This window comes from Phodopus roborovskii, unplaced genomic scaffold (assembly GCF_943737965.1).
Source record: "Phodopus roborovskii unplaced genomic scaffold, PHOROB, whole genome shotgun sequence".
NCBI lineage: Eukaryota > Metazoa > Chordata > Mammalia > Rodentia > Cricetidae > Phodopus > Phodopus roborovskii.
In genome coordinates, this window is record NW_026125192.1 from 24,906 (window position 1) to 51,147 (window position 26,242).

The 26,242-nt window shown below is 50.2% G+C and overlaps 2 protein-coding genes and 1 long non-coding RNA gene across 3 annotated transcripts; 1 reads left to right on the top strand and 2 right to left on the bottom strand.

The window, feature by feature from the left end:
* The first annotated feature begins 3,147 nt into the window (after nucleotides 1-3,147).
* Nucleotides 3,148-3,968, top strand: LOC127226783 (uncharacterized protein C21orf140 homolog). Its single transcript, XM_051190919.1, has one exon. It carries the CDS (start codon nucleotides 3,148-3,150, stop codon nucleotides 3,901-3,903), a length of 756 nt encoding a protein of 251 aa, XP_051046876.1. The 3' UTR covers nucleotides 3,904-3,968.
* Nucleotides 3,969-12,049: 8,081 nt separating this feature from the next.
* On the bottom strand, nucleotides 12,050-21,847 carry LOC127226767 (uncharacterized). The gene is made up of 4 exons (XR_007834924.1): nucleotides 21,733-21,847; nucleotides 18,227-18,337; nucleotides 13,854-13,982; nucleotides 12,050-12,059 (listed from the first exon to the last, which is right to left on the bottom strand). It is a non-coding gene; the product is annotated as an uncharacterized LOC127226767 (long non-coding RNA).
* A 3,774-nt stretch (nucleotides 21,848-25,621) lies between these two features.
* Nucleotides 25,622-26,186, bottom strand: LOC127226792 (potassium voltage-gated channel subfamily E member 2). Its single transcript, XM_051190932.1, has one exon. It carries the CDS (start codon nucleotides 26,175-26,177, stop codon nucleotides 25,806-25,808), a length of 372 nt encoding a protein of 123 aa, XP_051046889.1. The 5' UTR covers nucleotides 26,178-26,186; the 3' UTR covers nucleotides 25,622-25,805.
* Between the last annotated feature and the right edge of the window lie 56 nt (nucleotides 26,187-26,242).

Consider the following 26,242-nt stretch of genomic DNA (forward strand, 5'->3'; position numbering starts at 1 on the left):
TCTGTGTAGCTCAGAGCACAGGGACGCCCCCGTCCGCCAGACTCTCCCAGCCTGGCAGGAATGACGGACCCTGCCAGGAGAGTATGCATGAGCTGCCCAGTAACTAACTGATGCACCATGGGACACACATCACGCGGAGTCTACATTCTTACCGTAAGTAGACACAGTGAGAACAGTCAGCAACGGTCGCTTGTCAAGTTCCATGTACACACACACAAAGCCGGAGCTCTTTGGAGAATATTAACACTGCCACTGTCCTTTGTCAGGAGGGCGCTGTCTGAGCCACAGCTGTAGCCCTCCTGGCTTGTAAAAGGCTGTCATCACCTTCCACACACAAGTAAGCGGCCACCAGTCTGTTCAGGCATGGACCAGCCTCATCAGGACATAGGTAGCAGGGAGCCAAACTGTCCTTTGTCCTACAGCCCCTACTTACACATCACTTGGAGCACACTGAAAATCTTAATTAGCAAAACACACACACACACACACACACACACACACACACACACACACACACACAGAAAGCAGAGGCCAGCTTGATCCCACACTCTGCCTTACAAGGGCCAGACAAGATTTCTGTCAAGGGTGAAACCGATCTGCACCCAGAGAGGCAGGACCAGGGCTGGCTCCTCCAGAACCAGAGTCCCCAGTGGTGAAAGAAAGAACCCCAAGGATTATGAGGGCTTGGAGGACACAGGCCATCTTGCTTAGTTCTGCACAGCTGTGACAAAAACCCCTGGAAGGAGGGAGTCACTTCCGGGAGGAAAGATTAACTTGGGGTCCAGTTGCTGAGGGTTTGGCCAGAGTCTCTTGCTTCTAGGCACTTGAACAGAACATTGGGGTGGCAGGCGCCGGTGAGGGCGCATCTTCCCGTCATGGCTGTAGGATGCAGACGGAGGGGGGGGGCCTGGGGACCACTTCCTCCACTCACACTCAACCCCCATTTTTACACCACGTTCAAATATATGCCATCATTTAGGGACAAAATTCACAAACTATGAGCCTGTAGGGGGGGATACTTTACATACAAGCCACAACACAGACACCTTGGACCCCAACCAAAGCTGGCTGTGATGGAGTATGCTGTTGGTCTAAGCCCAGAGTTGCCAGCGGATGCTCCCAGGGGGATGAAGAGCAAGTGGGGGACAAACAGGACCCACACTTTGTCTGTGCCCACACTTTGTCTGTGCCCACACTTTGTCTGTACCCACACTTTGTCTGTGCCGGCAACCATTAAACCTTCAAGGGAGGGATCTGGGTTTGAAGGACCTTCCGAAGTGCTGATGCATTTACACACGCCAGCCTTGACCACCCTCTCACAGACGGTGGTTCCAGGAAGCCGAGGCCAGAGAAGCTAAGAGATCTGTACGTTGTCACACAGCCAGCGGAAGTCTCGGGGCTACGTCTATCAGATTTTGAAGCCCTGCAATGTCTCCACTCCAATCCTAGTTTGCTTTTTGTTAGTATGACAAACACCAGGACAGATGTAACTTGGGGAGGAAAGGGTCTATTCAGCTTACACTTCCAGGTCACCGTCCGTCACTGAAGAGCTCAAGGGGGGCTGGAAGCGGAGGCCAGGGATGCACACTGCTGACTAGCTGGCTCCCTGGCTCACACTCATCTAGCTTTCTTACACAGCCCCACCTTCAGAGGCTCACTGGCCACATCAACTGTCAATCAAGATGACCCGTCACAGCCCTGGACACTCCCTCAGAGGACTCTGTCCTAGGCCTGTCCTTGAAAGCTAAAGCTAATTAGGACATGCTCCTGTCCCCAAACTGCTCTCCTTCCAGACAGAGAGCGAGCGAGGAGCCTGACGCCAGTGGGGTGGTCTTCCACAGCTCAGGGCGGGGGTTGGGGTTAGAAGAGCAATGTCTGTCCCACTCTGTGACCCCTGTCTATCTGGACCCTCACCTGGAAGGCCAAGGAATGACTGTGGCACTTCACGCCCGTCCGTTAGTAACTGTATGGCCAGGAGAAGCCAACAGACTCCTTCTCTATTTGTTTCTAGGAAACGGACACTCACTATTAGGAGAGAGGTGCTCCTACTCATGCAGAGCCCAGCAGACTTTGCCTATAGAGATGGCTGACCATAGCTCAGGTCACTCCTTTGTGGTATCATTCATTGGAACACAGCAGGGAGCTGGGGGCTGGGGGCTGGGGGCTGGGGGCTGGGGCCGAGCTCAGGCCTACTGGAGCAGGCTGGTCAAACACTGTGTTGGAGGATGATCCCCACAGCCTGGACCACTACATACTATAGCCTGGAAGGAAGGGGTCATCACCTCAAGATATCACAACTTCCACCCGCCCAGTGACCTAACAGGAAACAGTACTGGTAGCTACAACAAGCTTGAACCAGACTAGAGTTTCTCAGCCCACATTCCATAGAGGCTCCGTGGGGCTACTGTGAGCACTGGGGGAAACTAAATCACATTCTTTACCTTTTTATTTACAAGAAACCAAACCACCTCTGTACCTGAATGCCAACATATCCATTTGAGTGAGGAAAAACCGTGTTTCTCTCCAAACTAACCTGGGCGTCAGGAACCGTAGCTGTCTATTCCCAAGGGTCCCTGTCGATCTGTGATCGCAGAATTTAAACGGATGGGTCAGGAGGATTGCTAAAAGTATTTGGCCCAGCCTGGGCCAAATACAGGGCCACTTAGGGTTACATAGCAAGACCTTGCTTCAAAAAGCTATATCACATCAAATGCTTTTCAAATAAAATAGTGAGTCAGCTCAGTTTTGGCAGAGAGACAGGTAGGCAGCTTGTTTGTCACCTGGGAAAAGAGCTGTAAAGGTAGACAGGCAGGTGGCATGTGCCCACGGGCACACAGCACTCACATCCCGGCCTCCCTGGACACATCATGGCTATCCCCTGGCACACGGCACAATAAATACCTTTGGAATGGATGGATGCACATGATAATCCAAACGGAGGGGAGCCAGAAACTTGACCACCATAAAACGCCTGCCCCAAAGTGATGCAGGGCAGCAGCGTCTGTGGTTAGTGTTCTGAGCATGAGACCCAGGATGCTCTGCGTGTGAAGTGTAGCTACGGCAGTGGGAAGACCCTTTATGAGGTCATTGTCCTCCTCCTTCCAGACCTCCCCAGATGCGGAGATGTGAGCCACTTGGGGAGTCCCCATGGCTCGCTTAACAAACTCCCTCCTGAAGAGCATCGTTATCAGAGCTCAGTTTGACAGCATCAGGAAGCAGCAGTGCCTGCAGTATCTGAACACTCTGAGGATGCTGCAGTACGATGGGTATAAGACTGTGTATTTTGGGGAAACCGAGATCCCGGAAACTCTGGTCACCGGAGAAGACTTCAGTGACAACTATCACGTGCACGCCCCCACCTGGTGTATCCTGCATGCCGGAGGCAGCCAGGGGTGGGTGCCTTGGAAATACCGGATGTTCTTAAAGGACGACCTGTGTATCAAACAGGAAGACAGCCTCTTCTTTGAGTTCTGTGACGTCGTAAAGAAGGCCTATGGGAAGTGTGTCATCGTGGTCAAAGGGCGAAGGCAGCAAGAGGAGATGAAGCCAAAAGTAGACAAGGACGGAGAGGCCCAGGGCTATGTCCCGACAAGCATTAACTTAACAAGCATCGTGTGTTCCCCGGGAGTGGCCAAGTCCTATGGCCATGAACTAATCTCTCTGCCCTCCCCGTATAACTACCTGAACCCCTTAGACTCGGCCTGGTCGTCTATGAAATGGTTTATCATCAACAACAGGAAAGAGTTCTGTCTACAGTCTGTGGACAACGTCTACACTTACCAGTATATACTTTTCAGTGACTTAATCAGCAAAGGGATTGAAAAGGTCAGCCTGAGCAAGTGGAAGGCCCTAACCAACAAAGTGCGGAGGTGGGAAAACTATTATCTTGGGAAATTTTCTTAGGGGGTGTCCCCTCCACGAAGCAGCGGGCCCTGTGGCCTTCATGGCTAACTGTGGAGTTGGATTCTGGCCCACACTGCAGGGGTGACTCACAGGAACGCTGCCTGGACTGAGAGGTTCCTGGGGGCTGCCAAAGCCCTGCAGCTGTTAAGAGGTTCCATTAAAGCTTGTTGAGAATTACGGGGGGTCTTGGCTCTCATCTTATGATGGCTACCCTAAAGGACCGTGTTGACAGGAGTGAAGACTCAAAGCCAGTGGACTGTAGCAGTTAGGGAGCAGGGTTAAAGGATGCATGGTCAAAAGTTAGGTCTAAGGAAAAAAGAGAGAGAGAGACAAGTGTAGAGTTACTTAAGAAATAAAAACACTCAAAATTAAGTACTAAGCCAATAATCTTCAGCCAAAATAATCTAGGAGGATCCAGCTTGCCATGAGCAGGAGACATGATCTTTGGTAGACGCCATTCCTCTGTGAGGTGGTGGCGGTGCTGCAAGTGGGTGGTCCTCGGAAGGAAGCCAGGGAGACACACACAGTCTAATGGTGGCATGACTGGGGACACTATGGGACACACATACCCAACCTGCAAAGACCCGTCAGGAGGGTCCAAGGCTGCCACGGTTTATCTGAGGACTCTGAGCTCAGCATCTGCGGTTGGTGCCACACCCTATTCAAACTCAGGGTGCCTGCTGTGGGCCAGAGCGATGGGTGGGTGCGCGTCTGTTACCGAAAGAGCCTGTCCCCTCTGACACCTGCCCAAAAGTCCACTCTTCCCTGCGTACGCGCAAGCAATGACTTTACAACAAGTAATTACTCTGAGGAGCATAATGACCAGTGTGGAAGAATACGGAAAGCCACGAGGCAGGAGCCAAGGGGGCTTGAGAACTCTGCTCTTTGTGTTCAGTTTTGCCTAGTCCCCCCTGCCCAAAAAAAATGCTCTAGAGACAGTCTGTTTAAAAAAAAAAAAAAAAAAAAAAAAAAAAAAGCTTATGAGAATTTCCACCGTCTCCCAGCAGACGAAGCTGTGAATCCAGGCTCCTATCATATTCTTAGCTTGGCTTGGCTTTTCTTCTTCCTAGGGCCTTCCTGTGCCATCAGGGAGGTTGTCGAATGGAAAGAGGTGCCCGGTGTTCTTCCGTCATAAGTGGTGGGTTCAGCAATCTTTTCAAGTCGGAGGAAAAGGGGACCCTGACATACATGAATCTTATCTAGGTGGTGTCACACCCCAAACTGCTAACACTTGGGACCTACAAAGTTCCACTTGTTGCAGATCCAACTTCTACAGCGTGCCGGACGAGCTTCCGGTGACTGCTCTAACAAATGCCTGCAAAGTTGGTGGCTGCAAGGAACAATTTATTCTTCCCTGGGCACAGGGAGGCAGACATCAGGTCCCCTGGTCGGAATCGAACTATAAATAGCATGGCCCACTGCTCGGGGCTCCAGGGAAGACTGCCACAAACCCCTGGCAGTTCCCGGTGGCTCTCCCGACCTTTGACTAGCTGCCTCATCACTTTCTTCTCCTCAGGGTCACACCTCCCATCTTCATACTTATAGAGTCCATTTGACCTTCTCCTCACAGCCTAACGCCCTTAACACATGCAAGGACTCTCTTGCATATAAGGCAGCACAGGCTCCAGGAAGCAGGACCTGAAGGCAGCTCCCGGCAACCACTGGTACCTTATTCTGCTCCTTAAAATACAGCATCTCTCTCCGGCAATCAAGCTGCGGAGCCAACTCTGTGTAGCACGCTTGTGTGGCCATTCCTCTAGTGCTTTGAGGGTTAAATTCCTTGAGAGCAGCTAGTGTGACCAGTACTTAGGCCTCCCGGTCTCTTCAGCTGTCACTGTGCAGAGGCAAGTCTAGCACACCTGAGTTTGGGGCCGCGTGTGGGGTCGCCCTTTGGTTATATTGACTTCACACCACCCAGAGTCATAAGGCGAGAAAGTGCTGGAAACAGCAGGAGGTGGGTGACAGCTTCAGGGTAAGAACCTTGGGCTCTGGTGCCAACCCTCCTGCCAGGCATTGTGTGTGTCTAAAGGAGCCGGTTACTCATCGGCACCACAACAGCTTCAATGTAGGAATAACTGTCTACATTTCACCCATGTGGAAACCTGCAGCCCAGAGCAGCTGTTTGAGCTGCTGCTGTGCACAGAGCTAAGATTAAGATGCGGGCTCACAGTCAAGGCACTGGTACACTGCCTCATTTACCACATCCTACACACGCTGCCATATTTGCCACGTCACTACCCACGATGCCTCTTTTTTACCACGTCACACTTAATGACTGAGCTGACCTGCCAGGCAGCTGCTGTTACTCTTCCCTTTGACGGATAAGGAAGCTGAGAGGTGAGCAAAGTTCCTAACACAGTCAGGCCACACGGACAGCCGTGTACTCACAATCTACATGCTTCACTTGGTTACTTCCCTCACTTACATCCTGTAAGAAAGTCAACGCGGCACCACCCAGGATCAGCTACACACCACACACAACAAAAACGTATTCCCACACAAAGTTGAGGGGGAGGCAGACACCTCATGAGTTTGCAGGACAAAGCAAATACAAACAGTGAATAAGCAATCGCATATCCTTTGGGCATTCGATGACCAAGCTTAGTGAGTGGGAGTGTTTCTCATCTGGAAGTGAAACCATTCGATACGGCGGGCTTGGCCCTTGCTTTGAGCTCTGCTTAGTGATTCAAAGAGCAAGCAGGAGAGAGTTCAGCATAACCAGCGCCCTCAACGGGGCACCTTAGTGTGCACTGTGGTTATGCAACACCAGATTCACAACTGTGAAATGTGTTTTTAAGGTACACACAGGAACTAAAGTAGAGAGTCAGAGCCTTGGGAACCAGGGCCCCTGGGAGAATCTTGAGACTTTTTGTAAGCTGCTTTACTTCCCAGAGGCCCAATCAGTCATCAGGAGAATGGGTTGAGGGCCTTAAAATGGAGTCACACATGCCAAAACCATCACATATGCCTAGCCCTTACTGAGAGCTCGGAATGAAGCTGGTGTCATGGCTGAGGTCAAAGCAAGTGATCGCAGTTAAACTAATGTCTCCATCTTCACGACCTTTCTGTTATTTGAGGAGCAAACTCTGTTCCCTGGCAGTTATGGCTATGGGAATCACAGGTGCAGAGATGGGACAGTGAAGCTGGAGAACACAGCCCAGAGTCCTTGGGAAGAGCCCAGGGAAGGTAATAGTGGACAGCGCCACACACCAGCACACGCGCCAGAGCACACACCCACCAACACACACACCGGATACCAGTCCACACATCAGCGTATGCGCCAGAGCACACACCAACACACACACCATTACACACACCAGCACACACGCCAGAGCACACACCCACCAACACACACACCGGATACCAGTCCACATGGCAGCACACATGCCAAACAGCACACACACCAACACACACACCAGAGCACACATCAGACATCGGCCCACACACCAGTGCACACGCCAGCACACACAGCACTGGGCTGAGGGACATCACTGCAGGCACAAGTCCTGGTGGAGTGGTGTTGGCAGTGTAGTCTCTTCTGAGGGGTGACGGACAGACAGACAACCCCACTCTCCCTGGCCTTCCTGCTGCCGTGGCTATTGGCCCCACCGGAGCCCATTATTGCTCCTCCAAGGCTAAATCCACAGAATGTTTGGCCTATGGTGTGACTATTGTGTGTCTTGCCTTGACAACAGGATGTCTGCCCTAAAGTGTAGCTAATGGATGTCTCACCTTGACAACAGGACATTTGGTTCAGGGTGTGGTTATTTAATGTCTTGGGTATTGAGAAGGTAATTATGCTTGTTTGTTCTTTGTAGCATGCTAAGGAAGTCTTTTGCCCTCCCCCTTGATTGGGGTATATACGAACTTTGAATAATAAACTTGGGGCTGATCCTAGTACTCACCAGGAGCCCTTCCGGCTCTCTCTCTTGTCTCTTGCCCATTTCCTTCCTCAATCCACCCCCCTCTCAGGTATGAACCGAACAGGCCAGCTGGACCCGACCGATGATGCCCGAAGCATGGGTTACTAAATGGGTCTAACAAGAAAAGGGGGTCATTGGAGGAAAAACTTTAAGGGCTACATCCTTCCCCTGTTCTGCATCCAATCCCCCTCCTTACCTCCCTCCCTCTCTTCCTCCATCCCTCTCTTCCTCCTTCCCTCCCTCCCTCCCTTCCTTCTTTTCTTCCTTGCTGATGCAGCCATTTCTGCAAGCTCCTGCCACCAAATGGCAGCTGCCCTACCATGCCCTACCAGGACCACGTCCTACCTGGGCTATACCTGAGTCTAAGTACATCCTTCCTCCTTTAGAGTCCCATTCCGCCCCCATGTAAGAAAAGTAAGTAACATAATCCACAAATAGAATCTTTACCTATTGGCTCTAGAGGCCTAACCCAGGTTGACAGTCCCACAAGCAGTGTATACTTCATCCATGTGTGAGATTTTCTTTCGGCAAATGGAAGCTTTTCTTTCCATATTCAGTTTTGCTGGGTTCAGACAACCTTTGTGCCCAGGACAATGACTGTTAGGCCCATTTATAAACACAGACATGGCTGGATTGGTGACTGACAGCTAGACACACACCGCGGCTGATGGGAAGATGAGAAACCAGAATCCGGGTTTGCTGCCGGGATGCCCCTGTGCCCATCTCTCCATGGCCCTGCACACCAGCTGGCATTAGGTTGGGCCAGGAATCCACAGAGATGTCACCAGACTGCCAGGTGCAGTCCCTTCCCTGCTCAAAGTAAGAAGTGCCAAGGGGGCCTGGCTGTCCAGGGGACACAATGGCCCTCAGGCACCAGGACCCAGCATCCTAGCTGTGTTGGAAACACAAAGGTCTTTTTACCCACAGATCAAGGGAAACAGGGATGCTAAATACACAGGGTAGTCTCTTCAATGGAGGAGATAGCATATCTGCATTCTGCCCAGAGAGCTGGGAGTGGAGGCCACTAATAGCCTGGTGACCTTCGCTATTTGTAGAGGCAGACCTCATCCAAATCTCCCAGGGTGTTTACCCCAGACTCTTCCCTCCCCAGACTTTTATCGTTAGCTCCTGGGGGGGACATCACAGACACGTTATAACCTGCCGACCTCTATGCTATTCCTGTCAGGGATGACACCCTGGGCCCTTACACTATAGACCCTGGTGTTCACACCATAAACTTAATTGTGCACCTGGGATTGTAATGGTTATTTTCTGGAACCCTGGAATGGGAATGCTTGTTGCCTGGAAACCTTTCCCCAAATTCTATTGCTTAAATGTGCTGGCAATAAACTGCCTGGCATCCGACTCCTGAAGTTTGGTCCAGGTTAAGTCAGGCTGAACGGTGTTTCGTTCTTACTTCTTTGCAGACTTTTCCCCTGGCTGCCATGACACCCGCATGGACTCTGTCACATCTCCATTATCTTAGACCTGGTTTGAGCCTCAAAGTTACCTCGTCGTCGTCGTTCAAAATGGCCGAGGAGCGAGCCACTGCATTAGCATTCCAGCAGGCAAAGGAGAAAGGGCAGATGCAGAGCTTTTCTCTCTCTGAAATTTACTATTTGCAGTGCTAGGGTTGGGACCCAGAGCCTTAAGCCAGTACTCTGCAGTTGAGCCTCCGCAGCCCATCTCATCCACCCTTGTGTGAGTATGTGTGTGAATGTGGTGTGTGTGCACGTGTGTATGTGCGGATTTACACGCCTGCACATGCATAGAGGAAGGAGGGCACCGGATGACTTGCTCTATCACTCTCTGCCTGCTCCTCTGAGGCAGGGTCTTTCACTGAAACTAGAGCTAAAATGGCAGGCAGCAAGTCTGGAAGCAGAGAGAGGGCTCTCCCCCACACTCATGTCTCAAGACCTCCCATCACGGTATCCTGAAGCTTGGCACTGATCCTGTGCTGAGAAAACTCTGGAACACCCACAGAACGAAACCATGAGGGCTAGGCACGCGCAAACCCTTAGGAACCAGTCATTGAGTATCTGTTTCCTTCCATGGAACTTGCGCAGACCAGGGTCCCGTGCCCTCTGAAACGCATTGCAACCATCTCTGCTTCCTAAACCAGGGTGTGTGAAGCTACTTAACCATTTTTTTCCTAAGGTCGCAGTAAGGGACAAATGTCCTCATGTGGGTGCATGATTGGAGCTGCTGGCCACCGACCACACTGTGGGACATGTGGAGAGCAGGGTTCTCTGGCCTGGTTGGTTTGTCTCCCTTGCTGTTCCCTCTGACAGCCTCTCTCCTCTTTTTTGCGCCTCTTTGTCAGCTTAGCCGAGAAGGCAGATCAGGGATGCATGCGAGGTTAACAGAGATCCGCCCAGGGAACACACAGGATGTCTCACAGGGAGAGCAAGTTCTTTGTCACGTCAGCTATTTTCTAACTGTGCCTTCTCAGTTATGGCCCAGCTGGCCGTAGGCTGCACCATCCTGCCTGCCCACCAACTTCCAGACATTGCTTCCGAACCAACTATTTAAAGTACAGCTAAGGACCCCCAGGCTTCATTTTCAAATGCAATAGGATCAACGTGGGTAGTGAGTGATTGATTATCTGCCCCCTAGTGGCAGAAGAGTACAGAGGGGGGGGACAACATAAACTATATTGTTCACAGAAAAGTAATGGGTATGGTCAGTGGTTAAGCCCAACCCTAGGTCATCGTCTGTGGAATGCTCCAAGAAGACAGCCATGGGTTCTGCAAAGTCAAAGGGTAAACTTTAAATCCCAACACCCAGGAAGGTGAGTTACAAATAAATAACCTCCTGGTCAGGCAGACTTGGGCTCTCTGGTTGAAGTGGGGACCTCTCTCCTGAATGTAGATGGGTGTGCGTGGGAGGTGGTCCTCAGGGCCCTGAGTCAAGCCAGGCATGCTGGGAGCTGGCTATGCCCTTACTCTACAGAGTGAGAGGTTTGAAATGGAGTGGGTCCACCTGGCAGCTACAGGGAAGCATGACCAAGGCATGAAGTTGGCTGTGGATCAGGATGTAAGCTCCATCTAGGCATGGCCACAGAACCTAAAACTTTGTGACTCTGCTCATCTATGCCCCGGGATAGCCCCAGGCCAGAATGGGTGGGTCAGAGAAGAGGTGGCGGCTGGGGCACCCTCCCGCACTCTCAGGGAACAAACCCTGTTGCCTGTTTTGACATCTACCCCTGTGAACTGAGGGTCATCCTGTACTTGGATCCCTGGTGCTGATAATTCTTTCCTGGTTTCTGCGGTGGCTAGGACAATTCAGCAAGCTTAGTAAAAAATTAAAAGAATATGCAATTCCCTTACTGTCCATGTTCTATCTTGGTGGGCAGAGTGGCAGAATGTCACGCGCTCCTGTAAACTTTCTATACCAGCAGCCAGCACTTCCCTGCACACCAGGGCTGGTTCCTGTTCCCCTTCCCTCCACCCACTTGGGTGCCTTGAGGTGAGAGAACTAACCCTTGAGACCCCAGTCTGTTAGGCGCTGAGTGAAGGAGCTCACCATTGTCTTCTCAGATGGGAAAGCATCGAATCCGTCAAGAAGTCACTATGTAGCACAGGCTAGCCTCTGTTTGCAATCCTCCTACTCCCGCCTCCCAATTCTAGGCTTACAGGTGCAAGTCAGCATGCCTCCATGAAGTAGCTCTTTCTAGACTGTGAGCTGCTGTGACATTACGTGGCTCTCACCCTGCTATCCCCGACCATAGGGACCCTCTCAGACCAGCACAAGGGTCCCCTCTCATGGTTCTGTCATAGACAAGCACACAGCTTCTCTGATGGTACACACAGTCACCATGGGAATAAGCTGCACCGGAAGGAGCATGGTGGTGAGTGGGGACAAGCTGACTGAGGCTGCTGTTGCTGAGGACCCTCAGCAACGCTGCCCTCGACCTGGGCATGCGTGCACATACACCCAAGATTTGCTATCACAACTCCACAACCAGCGTGTGCCAGGGGGAAGTGGGAGGACAGAAAGAGGAAGTGAAGGGGGGATGGAGGGGGGAGAGAATGCAGACAGCCTTTTTAGGAAATGTATTTTATTTCAGTAACAAAATACTAGTTCTTCCAAAAACATAAAAAAGTCACGCTGTTAATCATTTAAATTAAAGGTCTCAGCTGCAAGTGTACTCGCTGACATCGGGTAATTGATAGGCCTCTCTTCTCTCTTCTCTGCTGGAGTCCACCCAAGCTGACATTTAAATAGAAAAATCTAGAAAGGAAGGGAGACCACAGCAATGAAGGAGGCGCTGGATACAGCAGCGACGCTTTGCATGGCCAGCCTCAATGCCCAAGCATCCCAGCTCCGGTGGAGGCCACTCTGCCTGACCTGCTAATCAGATTCTTGTCTTTAAAGCAGGCTCTGGACAAGCCGCTGGACTGAGAGAAAGGCCATTTCCCTGTGACAAGCTGCTAGCCTGAGAGAGGCCATCTACGGGTCAGTTCTATGTGTGCACACCATGCTCCGGCGCTGGCTCAATGGAAAAGTGGGACTTTAAAAGTGGGCACCGACGTCACAGCCTATCTTCCCATCTGAGAGCTAACCAGAACCATGGCTCCGTCTGCAACACAAATCCAACCAACACTTCACCTAACGCTATCGTCCCTCGGTGTTTTAAAATGCTGGCCACTCCCTCTCCTCCAACTAGTGTTGAAGCCAAGCACCTCCTGGTTATTTTTGCGTTCCTGTCATTAGGACAGTTTCTGAATGGCAAGGTTCCATGCAGTGGCTTCTTCTGCCTGCAAGTCTGCACTCCCTGAGCACCCTCGAGTGGTGACAGCCTTAGTGGCAGGACTGTAATGCTCCCCTGGTCTCATTTTCGTACAGCTGGGGGATGACACAGATTGTGGGTAAGTAAGTTCAATTCCCAGCTCTCCTCTCCACTGTTCTTTCCGTCTGATGTTACCTCAGAGAGTTTTCAGGAAATGCATAGTAAAATTGCCTAGCCCCCAAGTTACTCCTCGGTGCCCCCCGTCTTGCCTGCTTTACTCCCAACCACCCGGGGAACGCCTGCTTTCAGAAGCATGGTGTCGGGTGGGCAGTGCTGTGCAGCCGGTTCCCACAGCGACCTGGAGCTGAGCACACTAAGAGTCCCCCGGTGGGTTTCCAGAGAAGGACTGCCCAGATGGAACAGGGACATCGTGGCCTCCTGTGGTGGAAGTCTGGGACGCTGTTTTCTCAACAAGCAACACAGCATCCATGCAGCTGTGTACGTACGTGCAGGGGTGTAGGAAATGCTCAGCCGTGCAGGAAATTCTGCTCTGCAGCTGGATTCTGGAACTGGAATCTAGAATCCAGAATCCCTGCTCACCATATCTGAATTCTGAGAGGCCCAGGTTCCAGCTTTGTCAGTGAAGAAACAGATTCATGCAGGAGAGACAACCATCATGGTATCTCTCTGACAAGGCTTTAAGAACAGCCCCCAGGAACCTTGAGTCCCGAGACACCTTAGCATGCTCTGGAGCCCTCCCACCCCATCCCAAGCACACTGAGAGACACCAGCTAGAGCAATGCACAGGCCCCAAGCCTGGGGAGGAGCTGTTAGGAGCACTGGGTCTCCACTGTGGAAGTGAACTAGAGAGGGGGTAAATGAGGTTTGGCTAGATTGTGGATGGACGGGGAAGGGAATTATTTGCCACAAGAGAGTCAGACCTCATCCTGAAAGTTAACAGGAGTCCTAGGACCTGAGCATCTCCATCTGTTCCTCCACCAGGCATGTTAACAGACTCATGCATCACTGTTTGCAGCTTTTAGTACTGGGCTTCTCAGAACACAAGTCTGCAACTGATAAGACTCTTACACACACAGCCATTAAGCACAACTGAGGACTGATGCTCTGTGAATTAGTGGTCAGGAGTGGGGCAGAGGGTTGGGCTTTGAACCCTGGCTCTGGGGCCCATGCGTCCTCTCGAAGCCACTCAGATCAACGATTCAGAGATCTCAGGGTACCACACCCTTGTTGGGCACGACAGCCCTCTGGATGGTCTCGTTTACAAAGGCCAGTACCTCTGATGTCCCTTCAGGTCTCTTTCTTCTCTGATGGCTGCTTCTTTTCGGCTTGCAGTTTGGCTTCCAGGCTTTTCCTTTGGTACATTTTCACTCCCGCAAAGGCCAGGCAAAGGATCAGGGTTTTTGCTGCCAAGATATACAGCAGCAGGGGCACGTGTTCAAGAACCTCAAGGGAGAAAGACACATGCTGATTGCTCCCGCAGTCACTGGTGAGTCTCAATCGGACTCCTTCATTCCTCAAATGTTACTGAGAAACTACAATGTTTCGAACAGAGGCCAGGTGTTTTAGCTTAGCTACAATGTTTCAAACAGAGGCTAGACACGGCTACACTGGTATCTTAGTTAGCGTAGCTACAATGTTTCAAACAGAGGCCAGGTGCTTGGGTCACACTGGTGGTTTAGCTTAGCTACAATGTTTCAAACAGAGGCTAGGTGTTTGGGTCACATTGGTGTCTTAGCTACAGTGTTTCAGAGGCCAGGTGCTTGGGTCACACAGGTGCCTTAGCTTATACAATGTTTCAAACAGGCTAGAGCTTGGGCCACACTGGTGTCCTAGTTAGCTTAACTTACAATTTGATATAACTTAGAGTCATCTGAGAGGAAAGCCTAGATTGGAGGAGTTGCCTGGACCAGACTTGCCTGTGGGCATGTCTGTGGGGATTGTCTGATTATTAATTGACATTGGAGGGCTCAGCTCACTATGGGTGACACCAGCCCTTGGTAGGCAGACCTAGGCTGTTCAGAAAGCTAGTCTAAGGGGCCAGAGAGAGGGCCAGGGTTAGACTGAACCAGTCTCCCACTCCTGATTCCAATTTATCCAATTTATGTGAATTTTGTGATTCACCCGTGGTTGTGGATTTTACATTTAGCAGATACAGCTTCGGTTGCTGTATTTGGGAAAGTTCCTGTACCCTAAGAATCTTCTGTGTTTCTCCTTTTGCCCACACTCCAGCCCTATGAGGGGACAGACAGCTCTGACTGAATAGATAAGAAATAAACTATGAGGAGGCCACTAACAGGTAAGGGGACCTCAACCCAGGCCCTACTATCCATCACCCCTTATTTCCTGGTAACACATACCACACCCCCTACCAAAATCAATTTTACAATTAAGTCACGCAAGTCAGGGACAACTCAACCGGATTCAATACCCTGGAAGCTATTTAATCATTCGGCATGGCTATCTAATGATCTTTGAGGAGAGTTGTCTTGTGATAGAATACTATATGAATCCCATGGGCAGGGTGAAGCTAAATATTGAAAGTGCCAAGTATGTGAATAACTATTTCCACTTCTAACCATTAAGCCACCTAAGAGTAGAGTCAAACAGCTTAGGTGCAATGAAGCATCATGAAGATGACAGTACAAAGGACAGTGATGGACACTGACCCTGATAACAGGAAGGGCTTAGGCTGTTGATGTGCCTGTCACGTGGTTCCTCCTGAGCCCTACTGGCTAACTTCCCTCACTTCCAAACCTGTTAGGTGTCGTTTCTGAAGGTTCCCATTCCAAGGGTGGCTGTGAATGTACGGCATTGCCACATAAACCTCCCTCAGTTCACCAGGCTGCTCTGGGCTAGCTGACACCGGCTCGATCTGAACAAGATTGTCTTATCTCTATGGATATACCTGGCAGTCCTGCTAAGATGGAGCCCACATCACAGCCCATGGTTCTCTAAGACACAAGCAAGGGCAGGAACATGTTATCTCTACAGGAAGTTAGAAAATAAACTGAGAAGGAAATCCAACTAACAGGCGCAGGCTAAGTGGCCTCATTGTGTATTTGCATTTTCATAGGCACTAAAGAGACTTTCCAGGCTGAGAGGGAGGGAGGGCAATGCCAACCAATGCCAACAGAGGGCACTGAAGGGCTAAGGAGCATGCCCTTTTCCTGCCCTTCCAGCTGGTCTGTTTCCCTCTGACTTTCTTTCATCTTTTATTTTTCAAAACATGCAGACCTGCAGGAGAATGACTACTGCTGGGTGGGTGAGAGTAACTCTGTGTGTGTGTGTGTGTTGTGTGCTGTGTGTGTGTTGTGTGTGTGTGCTGTGTGTGTATGTGTGGTGTGCTGTGAGTGTGGGGTGTGCTGTGTGTGTGGGGGTGTGTGGTGTGTGTGTGGTGTGTGCTGTGTGGTGTGTGCTGTGTACTGTGTGTGTTTGTGTGTGGTGTGTGTATGTGGTGTGTGCTGTGTGTGTGGTGTGTGCTGTGTGTGTGGTGTGTGCTGTGTACTGTGTGTGTGTGGGGGGGTATGTGTGTGGTGTGTGTGGTGTGTGTGTGTGCTCTGTGTGTGTGTGTGGTGTGTGTGTGTGTTTGTGTGTGCTCTGTGTGTGTGTGTGTTGCATGTGCCAGTACATTTGCTTGTGTGTGCATGATGATTTTTTTTTTACTCTTTACTGAACATGGAGCTCAGCTCAGTTTTGGCTAGACTGGCTGGCCAGCAAGCCCCCTAGGATCTGCCTATCTGCACCCTCCCAATGTAGTTAAGGCTGGCCCTGAACTCACAATCCTTCTATGTCTACCGCTAGCCTACAGGGATTGCAGGTGTGCACCAGCCTGGCTAAGCAACCTCCACCTTACCTCTAGGGTTTCAAGCATTTAAATGAATCTTGTCCTTTCCCTGAGGATGCCACTGCCCACAGCCAGCCCAATGCTGCCAGCCAGCATGCTGTGCTCTGCCTGCCCTCAACCTCTGCCCCCACAGCTGAATCCAACACTTTATAGGAATCTTCTCCATTCGTCTCCAATCAGTTCAATGTATGCCTGGTGCCCCAATGGGTGGTTTATGACTTCAAAAGTGATTTCCATGAACACTAAGTTGAAAGCTTTGAGAGACTCACATGTGGCTAGGGGGGAAAAAAAACTAAAAACAATGTCCTTGGCAAAACTACTGTAAGAGATTATGGAAGAGAACCATGAACTCTGAAGTTTTTGTTTATTTGTTTTGCTTTCTGAGACAGGATTTTCCTGTATGGCACTGGCTGCCCTGGAACTTGCTTTGTAGACCAGGCTGACCTCGAACTCACAGAGATCTGCCTGCCTCTGCCTCCTGAGTGCTGGGACTAAAGGCCTGTGTCATCAACACCCAATGAAAATTCAGAGTTTTGTACAGATTGTTTAGTAAGATCTCAATCCACTGTCTTCACCATCTCAGGCTTGTGTAGCACAGTTATAAATGGATATCTGGAAGCTGCAGTCTGACATTAAGTATAGTCTGGTCATGTGCTAATGGGGGGGGGGGGGCTCTTCCGGGATGTGCTACAGACTTCTAGTATCCTCACACAGCAGAAAGAGGGGTCACTGTTTTAGCTACTTGTCTGTTGCTGTGACAAAACACCCTAACAAGAGCACATTAAAGAAGGTAGGGCTTATTGTGGTTCACTGTGCCAGGGTAGAGTGCCTATGGTGACGGAGTCATGACAGCAGGGGCCTGAGTTGCCTGGTCGCTCACACTGTGTCCATAATCAGGAAGCAGAAAACAAGGAACCAAAGAACGCTTGTAGTCAGCTCCAGTCCAGGACCCGGAGCAGGGAATGGCAGGGATCGAGCGGGTCTTCCCACCACAACTACTCAAGATAATCCCCACAGGCAAGCTAGCAGCCTGTCTCCCAAGCTGACAACTGAGGTCAGCCACCACAGGCACCCGTTGAATTCATGAGAGTTTCACTCTTCCAACATAATCAACCCCACAGGCTCCACCTCTAAATACCATCACAGGACCTCAGAAAGGCAACATACATTTGAGAGGCACGAACATTACCCATCACATCTACATTAGAGAAACTCAGGCTCCAAACCCATGGTGACAGACAGCCCTGGTTTGAACTCAGCCACAAAACAAGAAACAGACATGGGTATGACAAACGGGCCTGGGAAGAAGGGAAGCCACGGGATTGGGAAGAGATGACAGAGTGTGTGCATTATGCACGCACATGAAATTACTGAAGGACGGAGCTAATTAACATTAGATCTGATACAGCACTGTTAATCTTTTGACAATCATGAACGCTGTGGTTTGTATCATATGTTAAAGGCGTGTTCCCTGTGCTACGGTGAAGTGTAGTGAGCCTTCCTCAGGGGAGAGGCCTTAGGGGAGGTCTCCAGGTCACTGAAGTATGTCTGCTGCGTGGCTCTGGTCTCTTCCTCCACCTTGCTTACCGGTTCCAGGAGCGATAAATCTTACCCACGTCTATTCTCTGCCCGAGCCACCTGTCATCCCCACCATGGTCCACGGCAAGGCTGGAACTTCCAGACCCCATGAACTATAAAAAGGACCCCAGCTAATCAACCCAGGTGTCCCACTGATGTGCCTGACATCCGCAGAAAGAAAGACAAAAACAAAACACAAACTATAAATGTTAAAGCTAGCCTCACCTTCCAGTTCATGTCCACCCAGCTGTGAGTTCACTTCTGACCAGGGCAACCTGTAGGCACAAGTCTGAGAGGCAGCTAGAAGGCCAGGTCCAACGAGCTGGGCGTTCTGATCTGGGAAAGGAGAGGGAGAAAGGAACAGGTGAGTGTGGAGCTTCCAGAAGCAACCACATCAGGGAGCCATGTCTCTGACAGAGACGGGTGTGAGCAGAAAGCAAGGGCTGCGGAGGTGACCCGGCTCTCTCTGGTGGCTCTCCATGCACAGCTCCTTACACAAAGCTGCTCCTGAGACATCTGTCCCCTTCCCATTCCTCTGTGCACCCAACACCCACACTCACAAATGTCCCCTCCCCACCTCCTGACTCAAAGTCAAGCCAGTTTAGGGATGAAGGTCCTTTTGAGTTGTCTGTGCTCATCCTGGCTTAAAAAAAAAAAAAAAAAAAAAAAAAAAAAAGCCGGGTAGTGGCGTCACACACCTTTAATTCCAGCACTAGTAAGGCAGAGGCAGGAGGATCTCTGTGAGTCCGAGGCCAGCCTGGTTCAAGACAGGCTCCAAAGCTACACAGAGAAACCCTGTCTCAGAAGAACCAAAAAGAAATGAAAAGGATTATCTGTAGGGAAGCTAATAAACAAAGAGTAAAGATCTGTCCTAAAGAGCAGCTAATTTACACATGAAAACCCTTCTAAAAGGGAAGAGGCCTAGAGCAAAAGACATCGCAGAGAGCCAGAGAACAGCCATTCTCGGCTGTGTGTCTGTCATCTTAGGACATGACAACTGCCCCACAGCCCTTGAGATCTGACCAAGAGCCCGAGCACTGTGTCAGCCAGATGGCCCCTACTATTCTGAACTTGACTCTATAGCAAAGCTCTGCTGCGCCAGCCTGGGCTAATGTCAACTGGTCTCCACGTTACAACCTTTACTTCAAAGGGGGAGGAAATGAGGTTTAAGTAATGCACGCAGGCTCTTCAGGCTGTGACTGGAATCTGAACCAGTCCGGGGCTCTAGCCTCACCAAGCCACCTAGACACAGGCAGAAAGCTTCAAAATCATGGGGCAGGGGTACTTGTATTCACATGAACGTACAATCAGAATTAGAAAAGCAACGGGAAAATTTCACAGGCCTTTCCAACAGGCTTCCTTAGGGTAAACATCATGGGAGATGGGTTAGAAAAAAAAATTTTTTTCAATTACAAAAGTATCTAACATATAAAATTCAGAGCTCAATCTATTCAAGGTTATAGAACTTGAAAACCAGCTGGCTATTGGCACCAGATAACCAAGTTTTTCCCTTGGCTTGTGCAAAGTCAGATAAACCAATAAGAGCTTAATTCAGAGCTCTGTTCAAATGTGATTGCAGTGTCTAAAGGCGTCCACTGCCTCCATGCATTCACCGCTAAGCAGCAGCAGAGTCTGACCTACAATGAAAGCATGGGCCCTCTGCATGTTACAACCTGCTGCCAGAATCTATACTTTGAATCTCTAGTCATTTCAGGGGTTAGCCATGCTGCATATTAAGACAAGATATTGAAGTTCTTTTCCATTTTAGTTTTATAACTGTCTTAACTGAGTTGTATACATATATAGCCAGTGATTTAACTGTTTCCACAAATTGCCTGTGTGAATTGATATACACAGGCTTAGGTCAAGGGAAACAAATAGGCCCAAGAAGCTTATAATAGCAAGTAAGTGAAAATAATCCCCGGGGGTCCTGAAGTCTGGCAAACATATTACATTTAGGAGCAATGTGACCTTGGTCAGGTAGTTGACCTCTCAAACCCTTCTTCACCTCAAATTCTCCTTCAGAAGTTGGCCAGCCATCACTAGGAACCACGTACAGCACACAGAAATCACTACTACATCAATGTCAAGCATTGCTGCTTCAATAATCTCCCTCCTCTGCTAACCAGATAACAAGCCACGCCAGGGCGGGCGGTAGTCAGCACAGGACAGCCAGGGTAGGGTAATAAAGGAGGAGGTCGGGACTCTACTCCAGGTGGCACTAATGGCTGGGCATTCGATCTGGGAAAGCTATTAACCTCCTGCGCCTCTTATTTGTAATACCCTAGGGTCCAAAGAGTGAGTCTCCCACTCAGGAATGTATGTCACAGGCAACCATAGGGTTAAAAGTCAAGGCCTCCGAGAAGGAAACAGGGTTGGTAAGACTCAGCCTGTCTTCCCCCTCCTCCCTTTCTCTTCCTCTCTCTCCTGGCCCCTCCCTCCCTCCCTCAGGTCAGGTGTGCTGACCTGGTGTGCACACAGCTCTAGCTTCAACCCCAAGTAACTCATAACCCAGGCACAGTGCATGCCCCTCTAGACCTAGCATTTGGGAAGTGGATGCAACTCTCGCAGTCTCAGATACAGGGGTGCTGCCCAAGAAGGGGGAAGAGGGGAGGAGGAATAAAAGAGGGAGAAGTAAAAGAAAAAGGAACTATGCAATGCTCAGAGTGGGTTGGGTGAATAGAAGAAGGCAAACGACCCCAGATGGGCCCTGCTGGTTTCCACCCACTGCTTCTTTAGATTACACGCGCCAAAGCAGACGCTTTCAGGGCAGCTTGCAGGCCCTCGGGAAATGCAACAGTGAGCAGTCCGCTCTGATATCCCGTACTCCTGATCCCGCCCAGAAACAAGAGGCAGCTGGCCTGGGAGGGATGAAACGAACCCCCCCCCCGCGGTGGGGACAGCTGGGGGCATTAAAATAAATGAAACACGGGTACCCACGCTTAACCTCGACAATAACAACGTGGTCTGGAGAAAACTGCTAGTAGTTTTACTCTTTATCGAAAATCTCTCTTATCTCCTTTGCCAGTTTTGTTTCCCTCTTCAGGAACAAAAAAAAATGCATGCGCTCATTATGGTCAGGCCAGTTAAAACAACACGGGCAATATATGGCTCCGAGCTCCCCTGGCTTCTTGGCAGGCCGCAGGAAGTCAAGGGTGCACCCATCTGAGCGTACAGCCCGCCCGAGCAGCCGCGGGCACTCTCTGGAGCTGGTCTCACTGCCAGTCTCGACTCCTCTCTCTGTAACTCCTCACCCAACTTTATAGTTACAGTGCGGGTGGGTTCCGGTTGCGGTGACGCTTGGGCCCCACTTAGCCCGCTAAGCGCACGCAGGGCTCGGTTTTCACGAAATCCAGACCCACCCGTCCGCGCAGCCCAAACCATAACGCTCAGTACTTTGGGGATCCTCCGAGAAACCAGAGCCACTCGCTGGAACTACACGCCCCATTTGGACGACTTTGGCGCCCGCGCTCCTAGGGACCCTATGCACCGCAGGATCAAGCGGGGCTTTGCTCTCCAGCCGGGCCCCCAACCCCAACACACTCGAGCTGCAGCCCTCGCTCCAGGGCCCGGAGTTACCGCCTCCTCTCCCTCCCTTCGTCCCCAGAGCAAGGCGACCAGAATGTCCCCGTGCGCTGCGTGGCCGCGGCCAGCAAAGTGTCATGCGGGAGAAGCACACACACGGGGTGGCGAGGGTTCCCCAGCGCCCCAAGCGTCAATCACACACTTACAACTCAAGGCGGCGGAGCCTCCCGGCCGGGTGCTGACAAACCACGACTCCCACAACCCCGTCGGGAAAACTACAAGTCCCGAAACGCACCGCTCCTCCCTACGCAAGCGCCGTCGTGAAGGTCACCGCTTGATGCGCAGGCGCAGTGGGTGTAGGCTGCAGTCAGCTGCGCAGGTTGATCCCCTTAGCCGGGACCAGGCACCTGTATCTCCTAGCGCAGGCGCCAGGGCATCGGGCAAAATGTCCAGGGTAATGAGGCTATTGCAGAAATGCAAACCGGACCCCTAAGGGTGCGCCACAGCTCTGATGCTGGCTGCATTCTCTGGATGTCGACTCGCTGGTCTCCACAGCTGAGGACAGTGGAAGGTTCCCAGAGTGTTCTTTTCTCCAGACTTAGCATTCCTCCATGGGGACAACATGGATGCATCGTCCTCTGGGATAACTGAAGGATGTCTCTGCTTTATTTATTTTTTAACCCGGGTTCCTGGGTTAACCCGTGCTGGGTGGGGAGGCTCACACAGAACAGCCCCGGCTGGACAAGGCTGTGGAGAGGGGAAGTGCTCACTCCTCAACTCCTCTCTCGTGGAGGGGAAAGCCGATGCCTGCGCTGGCAGTAGGCGTCCCACAAACTGCAGCGGCAGGGTGGATATTTGAACCCAAGAAATCTAGCTTCAGATCTCATTATGTTTCTTTGTGGAGACGAGTAGACCGTGCTAGCGTGCAAAAGCACACTTGGTTGTGCCAACAAAGGAAGTTTTTTGTTTCGTTTTGTTTTCAGAGAAAGTAACAAATAAACCTTTGTTGTAAGCGTTTCGAGACTGTTGCATAATTTAAATCTATGAGGCCTATAAAGGACACACTATGATTATAACCATTTCACAAGGACGAAACGGAAGCACAGAGAATACTTTGTTCAGAGGTAAGCTAGCCTGTGGCAGAATTAGGGCTCACCGTAGGTGGTGCAGCCAGAGTCAGGTCAGCCCAGCTCCGTTTGAGAGAGCTTCGAATCTGCTGTGCTGAACCTGCAGGCTAAGCAGAAAGAACTCTAAAAGGGATGGATTTATAAACAAACAAACAAAAACCCCAGCTGTTTGAATGGGTATTTTCATTTGAAAAGCCTCGCTTTGGAGGCTGGAATAAATGAATGGACAACCGGACACCCAGCATGCATGTCCAATGTGTTAGTTGCCTGCACTGTTACAAAAGCCACTTAGGGAAGGGGGAGGGTTGTCTAGGCTGGCCAGAGAGTGCACAGCGGGGAAGCACAGAGTGATGGAGTTTTGTGCACATTTGGTCTTCTCCTTTTTAGTCCATCCGGCAACCCAGCCCAGGGATTTAGAGTATGTCTCTCCCTGTCATTTAACCCTATCTAGACAATTACCACAGACAAACCCAGAGGCTTGTCTCAACCCTGTCGAGTTGACCATATTAACTACTACATAAAGACGTAGCATTTCTCCTGTTCCCACCAAATATTATCCACTGACTACAATCCAAGTTATAACTATACTTTCCAGCGTTGTTGATAAAATATGCTTAATGATGAAATATTCAATTTAGTCACCGATATATTTTCCTGGGTGGCAGATAAACCAAGTGGAAATTTACAGACGGTAGGAACGGGAGAGTCCATGTGATCTGTGCTCTGAAGGAGAAAAAAAAATTCTCCATATGTGACTCAGACAGACCTGCAAAGCTCATATCCAGTGGAGCCTTAATGTTTGCATTTCAAAGAGATATTTCTAGATGCTAGAAGGATTATTCTTGCAGTGTCTCGGTGTTTGCATTTCTAAGATGGTAGAAGAACAGGAAAAGAGAGGATCTGTAGTTGCCAGGAGAAGCCAGTAGCCTCTCTGCCTATTGTGACTGGATTGTGTAGTCCGGTCACCTGGTTGTTGGTGTATTTTTCTCAGGCAGGTTCTTTAAGGGGCTGGGATAACTCCAAGGACTCAGCTTTGAGCTGACAGAAAAAAAAAAAAAAAATGTTTGATCAAGCTTTTTAGGCGATGAAGTCGATGAAATAATTTGTACCAAGAGTACTCAGCTTTTACTGGCCACGGCTGGGGCCTAGTTAGGAAGAAGGGTTCAGAGGGCCTTGACGAGAGTCTGATAAAAATGAAAAGCCTGTTGCCAGGATAGAAACCCTGGCTAGATATAGCCCCAGGCCGGGATCTCTGGGTCAAGGCCATCTACCATGATGGTGTTAGTGTGCATCCGAGTTATGGCTTCTAGTCTGAGGGAGGAGGCCACTCCTGACAAGTCTTGTCTTGGACTATGAATGCCTCTCTGTAACACTGTTTAGTTCCTCGGGTTGCTAAATGCAAAATGATGTAGGAAGCAGATACTTTGTGTATATCTCCTTCTGCGACTCTAAAGAGACATTGTAGTTGGTTTTATGGTTTGTGGTCACCCAAACTCATGTTAAAACTTGGTCCCCAATATGTTGTGGTGTGGGGGCATCTGAGAAGGATCCCCTGAAGGAATGCATGGCCTTTGGTGGAGAGAGTTTTACTCACTGGACTGATCAACACCAGGGTATGCACTGTTGCAAAGAGGTCGTATCTGGCGTCTCCTATGCACACGCCATCGGGGCCTTCCTCTTCCTGCCACAAATCAAAGCAGTGTGAGGCTTCACTAGGAATGTAGCAGATGCCAGTGTCCATGCCGACAGGCTTCCCAGCCTCTAGAACCATGAACTCAAGTAAACCTCTACCAATTATCCAGTCAGGTCATCTCTTGGGGCAACAGAAATGGGTGTCCTTGAGTCATGTCTCAATGCTCCGAGGCACGAAACCTCAGAATTGCTGTGCCCTGGCCATGGCAGCAGAAAGATGGGGGTGTGAAGTACATTCCACTTTCAAGAATTATGTCGGGATTGCCATTGCTCTGCTCTGGCCGTATCCACTTCCTGCCGACCTGTGTTAAGATTCCTCACAGTCTAGAGCCCAGCTGACTGCTTCCCCGGCGTGTGAGCTGCTGCAGCTCCAGGGAGCTCACCCTCCTTTCAGCCCCGGGTCCCAGGCTGCTAACCCAAGAAGACAAATGTCACATGGTTGAATTGATGAAGAAAAAAGTCTAATCTTGATAGATTGCAGCTTTCTTATCTGTAGGTGAAGGGTACAGGTGAAACCCCAAGGTGACCTTCACCTCTGGCAAGCTGTACCCCATGTACAAAATATCCATTTTATTTTTTTAATGATAGGTTACATTGTATGCACACACATGGCATGGTATTTGGAAGCATATACACATTGTGCAATGGTTAACATACAACATCTCCTGTAGGTAAGGACACTTGACATCCACTCATCAATTTTTGTTTGTTTGTTGTTTCAAGACAGGGTTTCTCTTTGTAGTTCTGAATGTTCTGGAACTCTCTGTAGACCAGGCTGGCCTTGAACTCACAGAGATCTGCCTGCCTCTGCCTTCTGAATGATGGGATAAAGGTGTGGGCCACCATGCTCTCTACTTAGCAGTTTTTAAGAACAAGAAGCATTGTTACTGACCTTCCAATACAATGGATCTGGAATGGCTTTGAACCTGAGCTGGCTTCTTCCACCTCAGTTTCCTGAGGGTTGGGACTATGGGTGTGCAAAATAACCCCATGCCTCTGTCCATTTATCACCATGGAGTCAGTAAGTAAATGCTAACCTGTCAGCTCGGCAAGCCCGTGATAGATTTAAACCTTGGCTTCTGAATGACACGTTTGACTTATTCATAAATTGAATGTGCTACGTTCACACTAATATTTCACATGAGAGAGAAGGTGAAAGGATTTGCAAATCTCAGCTTTCTATTCCCACTGCCCCTGCCCAGGCCCTGTGCTACAGGTTTGGATCTATTCTCATAAATGAAACTGATTTAAAATGCATTTACATTGCACAGCAAGTAAAAAGGAGATCTTCAACACAAAGTATCACTCCGATGGGCTCATGTAAAAATCATTGAGATAGAGATGTCACGTGTCAACTGGTCAGCCAGGCCATCACTGAGAAAGGTTTCAGCTCAGAGAGGAACTGACTTGCTAGGTGGCAGGGGCAACCCTTTCATAGCCGGATGTATGCCCGTCATTTATCAGGGTGACGCTGTGAACCCTGTGGCCCCCATGTTCTCATGGATGGTGGCCTTGGATTCTTCCAGATGCAAGATCTGACTTTTGTACTTTTCCTGCCAATCCTCCACGATGTACTGGTGGTAGGGGTCCTGGGAATGCTCTTGCCGCTTTGACTTCACCGTGCTCACCAGGATGGCCACCACGATGAAGGAGAACATGCCGATCATCACCATGAGGTACAGGATGACGTAGTAGAAGTTCTCGGCGTCGACTTTGGCCTGAAGCGCCTGCTCCTCTGCTGTTGTGTTCTGCCTCCAGTTGTCCATGTAAGTGACAAAGATCTTTGTGAAGATGTCCTCCAGTGTCTGTGTGAAGTTGGCTAATGTAGCCATGTTTCCCCCGGCTATAACTAAAGGACAATAGAGATTAGTGAGGCTAAGGCCCCTCCTCCATTTGG